Source organism: Numenius arquata, chromosome 26, assembly GCF_964106895.1.
Source record: "Numenius arquata chromosome 26, bNumArq3.hap1.1, whole genome shotgun sequence".
NCBI lineage: Eukaryota > Metazoa > Chordata > Aves > Charadriiformes > Scolopacidae > Numenius > Numenius arquata.
This window is the reverse complement of record NC_133601.1, coordinates 797022-807338: the sequence shown is the minus strand read 5'-3', so window position 1 is coordinate 807338 and position 10317 is coordinate 797022. Positions and strand designations below refer to the sequence as shown.

The 10317-nt window shown below is 45.7% G+C and overlaps 1 protein-coding gene across 1 annotated transcript in view; it reads right to left on the bottom strand.

Moving 5' to 3' along the window:
• Positions 1-2498: 2498 nt before the first annotated feature.
• Positions 2499-10317, bottom strand: part of NSD3 (nuclear receptor binding SET domain protein 3) — a 37880-nt gene continuing 30061 nt past the window's right edge. Inside the window, exons 16-24 of the mRNA XM_074164279.1 lie at positions 8489-8645; positions 7716-7918; positions 7111-7223; positions 6032-6301; positions 5607-5723; positions 5117-5258; positions 4912-5018; positions 4346-4550; positions 2499-2956 (exon numbers count right to left, since the gene is read on the bottom strand). Of these exons, the coding sequence (XP_074020380.1) occupies positions 2715-2956; positions 4346-4550; positions 4912-5018; positions 5117-5258; positions 5607-5723; positions 6032-6301; positions 7111-7223; positions 7716-7918; positions 8489-8645 (1556 nt within the window). The 3' untranslated portion in view covers positions 2499-2714. The remainder of the gene's footprint in view (positions 2957-4345; positions 4551-4911; positions 5019-5116; positions 5259-5606; positions 5724-6031; positions 6302-7110; positions 7224-7715; positions 7919-8488; positions 8646-10317) is intronic.

Sequence of the window (10317 nt, the reverse complement as noted above, 5' to 3'; positions counted from 1 at the left end):
AAAGAACAAGCCCCCCCAGTTACCACGATACACTGAATTGGCTATTTGCTTATCTAAGAACGTTAAAGTTTTTTGAAAGATTCACCTTCTCTCCAACAGCGTGAAACCCAGCTCAGACTGTTTGCTCGTAAATCGTACAAATTATAAACCAAACTCCAATTTTCCCTTTCCAGCCCAAGCCCAGCTGTTGGCTAGTATTAATTTTTTTTTCTTTTTTTGGTGGAAAAAAGGAGCACCTGTAAGAAGTTTGAAAACCCAGTGAAGCAGGGGACACCCAGCGGCACAGGGGGAGCAGCACCTCCCAATTCACAGCGTTTTACGAGGTTTTAAGCCTTTTGTGAACCCTCAGTGACACTCGGTGCCCCCGCACGTCCCAGCAGCAGGTCCCGGGTGGTGACCGAGGGTGGTGGCTCTCGTCCCCTCCCTGCCATGGCCCGGTGCTGCCACACCGTCCCCTCTGGTCACCACGTCACCGCACGGAAAACACAGCAGCTCTGCGAGACTCAGAATGCTCCGAGAGAAAAAAATCATTCAAACATCACCAAACCCAATAAATAACATGAAGTAAACACGTCGGGCCTTGCAGACGTGGCAGCAAGAGCTACGTTTGGAATTTCTGAGAAGGCTCAGCACCCCCAGTAAGAGCTTAGAAAGAGACATTTATCACACAAAATGTTAAGAAAAATAAAATCCTTTTTGTAATTTTTTTTTTTTTGTAAAAAATACCAAAATATAGCACTGCTTTCAAGCACGAGTAGTGTTTCAGACATTCACTGTAGTACGGACCACAAGGTGAAGTGCTTCAGAGGCGCCCCCGTGCCATGAACTGACCCACGAGAGCTGTACAGCTCATCACACCCCAGACACCCCAGGGGTGCGGGAAAGGCGGCTGCGGAGGTTCCGGGATGAGCTGCCGGGTCAGTTCCACGGCACAGCGGCCGCTCCAAGAGATTGTAGTGTATTCTGTCATTTTACAATTGCACGCAAAAAAAACCTCCCCCCCCCGTACATAAATGTGAGGCCGAGAGAAGGAGCCCAGCCAGAGGCGAGCCGTGCTCCGAGATCCCACCCGTGCTTTTCCAGCCCAGTGTTTCCTTGGACTGAGAAGTCACCACGTTCCCGTAGGTTCAGGTACCCAGTTTTCCAGAGACAAGGTTCTCAATTCTTAATTCAAAGGCTTAATTTAGCCAGATGCCAGTGACACTTGAGATTAATTCTTTTCATTCCCGATTGTTTGCAATACCCATTAGCAAAAAGCCAGCACGAAGTCAGCGAGTGTCAGCGCCCAAAGGACCCTCTCGCTGTCCCGGGGCAGGGGAGGGGGACACAGAGCGCTCTGTGAGACCTGGGGCCGGGGCAGGAGGTTCCCCACAGAATAACTTCAGCCTGGGGACACCGGATTCCCCACCCCCGCCGGCTCCTTGCCCAAGGAATGGAGGAGGACAGGTTTTGGAAAGAAAGTCTGAAGCAGGAGCCTGCCTCGGCCGCTCCTAAAGCCTCACTGAAGGAGGAAATCGAGAGAGAACCATCTCCTGAGGCTGAAGGTGGCCCCATCACCCAGACACAGAAATACCCTGTTCGTTGAAGAAGTGCTGAGATTTTTCTCTCAGCTCCATTAACATGGAGATTGAAGTGAGAACATCCCTCTCAGCACACAAAAACCATAAATCTAAACATTCAATCAAAACAAAACGTGCCCGTGGGTCGGACTCCTTCCGCGCTCACATTTCTTTTGAAGCTAATGGGAGTGTGAGAGGGCGGCAATACGGAATCACAGTAACACACTGCCGGGTGACAAACACACACGCACAGAACAACCCTCCTCCTAACGAAGTTGGGGCAGAGCTCCCACTGCCAGGATGAAGCCCTCAGTTCCGAGCGAGCTGCCGTACGGCACCGGGAGACTCTGCTAACTAAGGTTTTCCAAACGAGGTGGGATAAAGGAACGACCACGGTGCAATTAAAGCTCCTTCTGAATCCCCAGTGTCTGCAAACACCAATTACAGCTCTCGAGCAAGGAACCACAACTTCTCCCCTCCTTAAACAGCGCGAGATCTTGTGTTACAAGCACTTCCAAGCAATCACACACCTGATTTCTCACAGGAAACGCTTTACAATAGTATCGATAAGTTAACATGATACAGAACCTACCTTCTCAAAATGCCTTTAAAAACAAGTACTGGAATGGAGGCATTTCAGGGTCACCTGGTCTGAAACCCTCGTCTGTCCGTATGGCACCTCAACGTCACACAGAGCGGGGAGGCTTTATTCTTTTCACAAACTAGACATAAAGTTATGTTGGCTTTGCTATTTTGCCTTTAAAGACACGTTGACTGATCAAAACCAGATCTTCAACATCCTTTAAAAATTAAATAAATAAATATGTTGCTATGCTTTGCTTTCTACACTCAAAGAACGTATTTTAAACAGAATATTCTTTTCACTGTCAAAAGGTCTACGTTTTGCTTTGAAGGCCAAGACGTTTCTGGTTTCCGATGGTAAGAGCTGCTGTAGCACATTCAAGGGTAAAAGAAAGACCAACCAAGAAAGCCCAACCACCACTGCCTGCTCCTGCTCGCTACGATCAAATGGTCCCGGTCCCAGCTCCCACACGATGGCTCCGATGACAAAGACTGAATGTGTCAGAGCAGTCTCTTCAGGTCCCTCGCCCGTTCGTCCCTCTGCTCCCCTCCCCTGCTTGTTTTTAACCAAATTCACTCCTTGGCTTCTTCTGCAGGATTCTGTGGTTCCAATTTGCACTTTATCTTGCTCCAGTACTCGGGTGCCACGGGAGCTTTGGGGTCGTGTGCGGAGCAGCAGAGATGGCCGTCCAGCGCCGATGCCACCAGCGCTCCCTTCTCGTGATCCCTACAGAAGGAACGAGGGCAGAACTCGCAGAAGGAGACTGCGGGGTTGCTACACACGTCGCACTGGTGCCACGGACATTCCCACTTTCCTGAGGATGGGAAGGGAAGGGAGAGAGAGAGACAGGAAGCTGAGATTAGTGTGTTTTGGGGACAGCACTGGCCTTTAACCCTAACTCCACATTGCGAGCGTTCAGATAAATGCGAAGGAAGTTGAGAAAAATCAACTCTTACGGAGTTGAGAAAAATCAGCTGCTACTTCTTCTCATTTACAGGACTCTGACTGGAAACAGTTCTTAGTCATTTTGCGTTTTTTAGGCCCCACTTGGCCCAAACATTGCTGCATGCGGAACCAGAGCTTAAAATGGTCCGAGCAACGGTCAACCTCCTCTGGCGTCGAGGCACCAAGTGTCCTTGCAAGACACAGAGTTTGTTCTGTATGTTTTTCTGATTTGTGAGCAGCTCTCATTGATCTGGACACAGCTCGCTCGGATGGGGATCTCCAAAATAAGCTTTAGCTCAACAGCAGCATACTTTGATGTAGAAGACGGAATGCGTTAGTTTTGAAAAATAAGTGAGAAATGGCTCAGAAAAGCACAAGTTGTTTGAAACAAAATGTTTGAGCCTAAACCCCCCTCAGATCCCCCAAACCCTTCAGACACGTACCCGTGTGAGCGTGTGCCGAGCCCTGCACTGCAGAGCCAGACCAAGCACCACAAACAGGGAAAATCAAACGTTCTGGCTGCTGTGCCCGAGCCGCGCTGCAGTGAACCTGGCTGGGTTCTGACCACGGTAGTGACCTACCCCACGCTGCTGCTGGTGCCAGCAAATACGCTATTTTGAGGATAACTTCAATGTTTCTAAAGGCACATGACAGACCCAGCTGCATTCAACAGCCTTTTGATTAATTTAATCATAGACTAATCTGGAATTCCAATTATTTTCACCGAAGTCTTTGGAATCAGGAAGATTAAAGAGATAAGGACTTTTACAAAATCCTGCAATCGGATTAAGATGTCGTATTGATGAATAATTTGAACCCTGGCTACAAAAAGCTTAACATGGACCCAGTCAAACGGAAGATCCATGCCATCAGGACTCAGTAGATAATTTAAACACATTTACTGATTAATCACACCCTGCACATCATGCTTGCTACAGCAGTGGTGTCTGAACTGTTGTTTGATTTGCGCTTGGTGACTGCGGGACATCAAGATGATGCTTATATTTCAATCAAAATGAGAGGAGGAAATTTGATCCAAGAATGAGATGCAAGAAAAAGAACACAGGAAGTATCCCAACGCCTCCCTGTCCATGGGTCCTCGTTTAGGAACACTGACACCCGACGTCCTGCTGAGAGTGAGGGGTGTTGCGAAGGAAACACGCTGCATTTAATGTAACCGAACACACCGCTTCTCAGCTCAAACGCTGCCCCGCTGCAGGAAGGAGAGGGTGAACAGGCACCACGCCACTGCTCTTACCAAAGGGTGGTTGGGTCAGGTTAAGGCATAGGAGGTGGTACGCTTTGGGACAGTCCTTTTTGTCACACATGACCAGTTCTCCCCCGTCTCCGCACTGGAAACAGTTGTCCTCGTGCATCTGCTTCTGTTCTGTTTTTATTTTCCGTTTCTTTTGCTTTAATTTGGCATTCTTCACCTTCTCTTCATTTGCCGTTGCAAATGCTGTCTAGCAATTACACAGATCACAGCAGACAGTCACTCCATAAACCCCTTGCATTGAAATTAATCTAATCAACTTTGGGTTATTATTTCCATGAACTATGCTTAAATTAAATTCACTCAAGTTTTTAAGCTGTAAAAGCCAGAAATACCCACTTGCACGTATCTGTATTAACACAATTTGGTAAATTAACTTCACCCTAGACACGACAGCACCACAGTGCACAACTGTCAAATCTTTAGAGACTGTTGCAGGTGGAAAGTATTGAGATGAACGTAAAGGGTTAAATAAACCCAACACCTCTCTTTGCCCTTCTCTCCCTGGTCTCTGGATTTGGGACAAGAAGCTTCAATTTTCATCCACGTACCTTTGGCCGCACTCCCAGGAAACCGCTGCAATTCTCAGCTCCACAATGACACTCGGTCCTGCCATTGCCCAAGCAATCCAGGTTGTAATTAAACGTTAACTCCATTCCTAAAACGTAAAGAAAACCAGTTGACCCACACAGCCAAGTTGGGAACTCAGCCGTTTCAGGACAAAAGCACGCACACAAAACGGTGCCACCTTCCTACCTGCAGGAATGTCACAAAGAGCAAACAGTCCGACTCTAATGTCACCGTTCACTGTCCATTTCTGGGTTTCACAGTTTGGATTACAACTATGGTTCATAAAACGAGAATAGTTCCCCTTTGGGCCAGCGTCTATTATCCGGTCCTTCAAATAAAAACACAAAGACATATTTAGTACTTACAAACAAAAATAAGGTTTTCTGTTGACTAATGGCTAAAGCAGCAAAAAATATATTTATTTTAAGGCAGTTAAGTGGTAAGTTTTCCCCACAGAGTTAGTTTTACGAAAGAAGTGTCTGAATATTTGTGCTTACAGAATTGAAACAGGCAGAGAGTGCACAACCCAAGGTACAGGCTTCGGGTGTCAGCTCTTCACTGTCCCATTGAGGAGAGACCCAGGGGTTACCCTCAAACCCGGAACGATGCCTCTGCCAGCATTTTGCCCCCAGTTTCAACCACGAACAGTTTGTATTGAACAAGAAGCAATATTTACCTTGGTTACAGTCAACATATAGAAATTGGTTACGCTGTTCTCGTGTGCACGTTTGATCCGCAGCCTGCACTCCTCCTCGTCAATCAGCTCCCCAACATACTCATTCACAAATTCACCCTGAGAAGCGAAGGAGAACAAAAAGAAGAAATCCACGTTTACTGCTTCTTACAAGGATAAAGGGAGGCAGCACAGAAAAAAGCCATTTCCTAGACAAATACGCTGTAAGCCTCACAACAAGCATTTCACGTTAACCATGGAGGAGGCAAGTCGTGCCTGTATGCACCAGGGATGTGTTGTTTAAGCAAAAAGCCCACTCCAAATACAAAGGCAGCAGATTTTTTTCTGTATTCCCTACACAGGTTGGGTTTGTTTTCCCATAAAACCACCCTGATGGCCACCACGACCTTCGTCCTTTGCAATTCTACCTTTTTAATGCTCCTTTTCGTCCTGAGACCCCACCCGCGTCGATCGGTTTTTATGATCTCGGCGTCGGGGTAGAGCCTTTTGGTGAAGCACTGGTTCTGGCAGCGCTCCCCCGCGGGGCAGACCTGGGGGTGACACTCGTACTGCAGCATCCTGTTGAGACACTCTGACTCCAGCCCGCAGGGGTTCTCGTCCGACGGCTTGCAGTTACAGCGGGGGATCTCCGACAGGTCGGCCACCTGGATCTGAACCTTCCCGATCACCTTGTTGGACTGTGGGACGTGGGGGGGAAAAAAAAAAAAAAAAAAAAAGAATAAATGAAGATGACAATGCACAAAGTACACGGACTCAACAGCTTTATGGGAGGCCAAGCATCAACTGGCACCGGAACACAAGAAAATAATGTCCTATATACGTCATTATTTGTCTTCTAGACCCTTCTGAAGGATAGCGTGTCCCAACAAATGCAGTTCCTGCAAACCAGAGGCAGACACACACGCTTTTACAGAGGGCACCTGGTGCCACTCAGCTGCAGACTGGGGACATGCACTCCTCAGAGAAGCCAGTAATAAGCAATTTGAGGGAAGAACAGTAAAACTCATGACTCCAGACAGTACAGCATGAGCCTCTCCCCAGAAAAGTTACTGGTTCAGGAGCTTATCAGTACATCACTGGGTTCTTCCAACTAAACCTAAAAACATGGAAGAAACACCACCAGCCCCACGTGTCCAAAACTGCTGTCAAGAGCTCGACCAGGAGGACGAGCAGGTGGAATTCCCACCAACACCCAGTTCAGCATTAGCAGAGTCCAGTCAGGTGTAACAGCCAGCGTGGGTCTGACACACCACAGGAGCTTGCAGCTGGCAATGTTCCACCTTAGGTAAAACTGCTCTTCAACCGTTAGTTCTTTCACAAGTACTCTGCTAAAAGAACGTTTTATGGTACTGTAACAGAACAAAAGATTCTTGAAAAGAACAACAATATCATTTATTTCAATTTCCTTAAGCTTAAATTGTTGCAAATATTGGTTTAAATACATAGCTTACAGAATGAAAACAGGAAAATAAAGAAGCCAACTCACTTTAATGTGTTTATACGGTGGAGGTTTCCTTGAATTCCTTTCAATTTCTAATGCCTCTTTGCTTTCTCTTTGTGCTTTCAGCTCCTGGAAGCGCTTTGCCGCTTCTTCAAGTGCTGTGTGAGGGAGTTCAGAATAGAAAGCAATTACACCAGCTGCTGTTAATCAAATACATACATGTATGTATTTCATTTTTTAATTTTTTTTTTTTTTTTTTTTTTTTTTTTTTTTTTTACAGGCTAGGAATAGAACTCTATAAACAAAAACACAAGCTGGAAATGAATTATTGCAGTACATCATGAATCCATCGTCAGGACTTTGCCGTAGGTAGGGAGACACCGAGCAATGATTCCATGCAGCAGAGCCCAGGCTCCAGCTTAACATCCCCCGGTTTGTGGAAGAACTGAGCTTGCCCACAACGATACACAATGAGTAGGCACTTAAAGAAACATATTTTTATCCGCAGTCAAGGAATCTACATAATGTTTGCAGTTTTACATGAACACAGAACACTAGTCACATAATATTCCCATGCAGGTTAAGTGGTGATGGAGACACAAACACGTGGAAGTTTTTCATAAACCACTATAAACTTTGTTTGATTTTACCTTTCTTGAAGGTCTTGTTAATACTAGTTTGCCCCTCAGCAAAGCTTTTATCTCCTTCAACATAAGGGAAAACTCTGCCCTGGTGTACCCAATAGTAGTCATGTGAACCAAAGAAAAATACTGGGAAGTCCCCGATATCATGTTTGAGGCCCTGTATGTTGAGAGGCACAGACCTGGGATTGCAGATCTCTGCTGGCCACCACCTGGAAAGTAGGAAAACAATAAAAGAAGGATTAAGTTCCTTGAATTATGGCCTCAGCTTCTGAGTCTGCCTGACTGGATCGAGAGATAAAAGCCAGTTTTTCTTTTCCTAAAGAAATTAACCCCTTCCTCATGCAATCAAGGCTCCCTTTGGCAACACCTGGGAAGCACCAGGCAAACACAGGAGAAGTTCTTAGTCCAGATTTCGAAAAAGCCTTGTAGGAACATACGTGGCACAAGAGCAGACTTGTAAGATCACCTATAAATGCCTGTATTCCTGCAGGGGACTAAGAGCAAACACAAGCTGAGGATATCCTGGGTCTATAGGACAGCCCCTGGTTTGCCATGTCCCTATCACAGCAAACGTAAGTGCAATCAAGTGTCCACCATCGCCTGGAAGAAGCAGGAGAATTGAATTTAAAGGGCAACATCGAGATCTGACACAAAGTAGATGTACTATTGTATTTCTAGTTCTTGTTTACGAAGACTGAGCTGCTTTGAGTTATCTCCCTGTAATTCTATAGCACATTAAAGATACCCAAAGCATTAAAAACCAAAAATAGCCAACTTGCCTGTAATTTCCAAGCTTGACCCAAACGATCTGCTTGTACCGCAGCTTCTTGCCAGCTTTACAGTCATTGCAATTCCAGCAGCCCTCGGGCATTTCTATGTTGAGACACTCGGGGTGGAAGGAAGCTGGGCAGGACTCACAGCACAACAGTTTGCCACCTTTAAACAAAGAAACCCTGCTTGGTTTATAGGAGTAGGGACCGGCTTCCCCTGCGCATCGCAACTGCCCTTCGCAGCAGCCATGTCCATTCTCACTGGCCTCACAGAGAACATGGCAAAGGAGAGGGATCGAGTCAAACTTAACAATGTCGGGTAAAAAAGACATCTCTGTACTGCACCAGAGACTCACAAACAGGCAGCAGAGTGGTTTGAAACACAGGGTAAGCTGGCAGGAGAAGTGACATTCCCAGAGGAAGCGCTGCATCTGGGAGCAGTGCTGTGAGCCATGATTTCTTTGGGGATGGCCCAAACCCTTGGGTTTATTTCTTTGGGGATGGCCCAAACCCTTGGGTTTATTTCTTTGGGGATGGCCCAAACCCTTGGGTTTATTTCTTTGGGGATGGCCCAAACCCTTGGGTTTATTTCTTTGGGGATGGCCAAATCAACGACAAATCACCAAATTTTTTAAGAAACACCTTTTCAACCCACATTGCTATGACTGGACCCCTCAGCAATCCGTTAGTGGGCATGACCCCCCGCAGCCTATAGGTTGATCAACACTTTTCTGTGCCAAGGACGTTATAAAAGAATCGTAATAAGTCTCTTTATTCCACATAAAGGAGTTCACCGCTATGAGCACAATCCATAATGCAGAACGAGACACCCCATCCCAAAAGTCCCTTTTGAGCACAGAGGAAATCTCAGCGCAGCGGTTAACGGTGATTTCTGAAGTTTACACTGATTTGGACCAAAGCGGGTCTGTGTTTGGCAGATGCATGAGCTGTGAGAGCCACGGCTCAGCTCCAAGCCACCCTCAGTGAACAAAGCAGCTCATACAGTAAGACTTGATGCATTACATATATAAAATATCACAATATGTGTAAGTATATGAAATATAAATACACATTTTTATATGTATATATTTAAAAAAAAAAACAAACAAGTTTTTGTGTCCCAGGTGGAAAATCCAGGAGAGATTTGAGAGTATTTAAAGCAATTTTCAAGCACACAATATCAAAAGTGTGAATAGTAACTTTCCAACATTTATCAGAAAATCTCGTCCACCTATAGACCTTCAAAAACGTCACTGCATTCATTGACTGTTGCATGTCACAATAAGCATTCCTTAAACAAATCATTGCATGACCAATACTGTATTTCCTCTGCTAAAAAACGTAAAATACAACCATATGGATTTTCCAGAGCTCCCCAAACCCATAATAAGATTTTAACTTTTAATTTTTTTCGAAAGTGTTACTTCAGAGGAAATACAGCCCCAGTGTAAATTACTGAAACATCATCCAACATGGGAAAATGCCAAGGGATGCAAAAAATCAAACAAAATCAAACACAAAACTTTCAGTGCTAAGCGAGAAAACAAACCAACACTCTGCTCTCAGGATGCATTAGTAAGATATTGCTCAAGCTAAGCGGAGGGCTCAAAATAATTCTTGTTTTCAGGAATTCCAGGAACTACTGAAAGCCATCAGTCTAGCAACGTTCAAAATAACCTGACTTTAGAGCGGTTAATGGGGCACCGGTTCTGAACACTCGGGAAATCAAATTTCTGTGGGGAATAAAACGTTCCATCTGAGTATGTGATGCAGACAAGAGTGATCTCCCCAGGAGGTCTGTGAGATGCTGCAGCACCACCCACACCAGAATAAAGCCC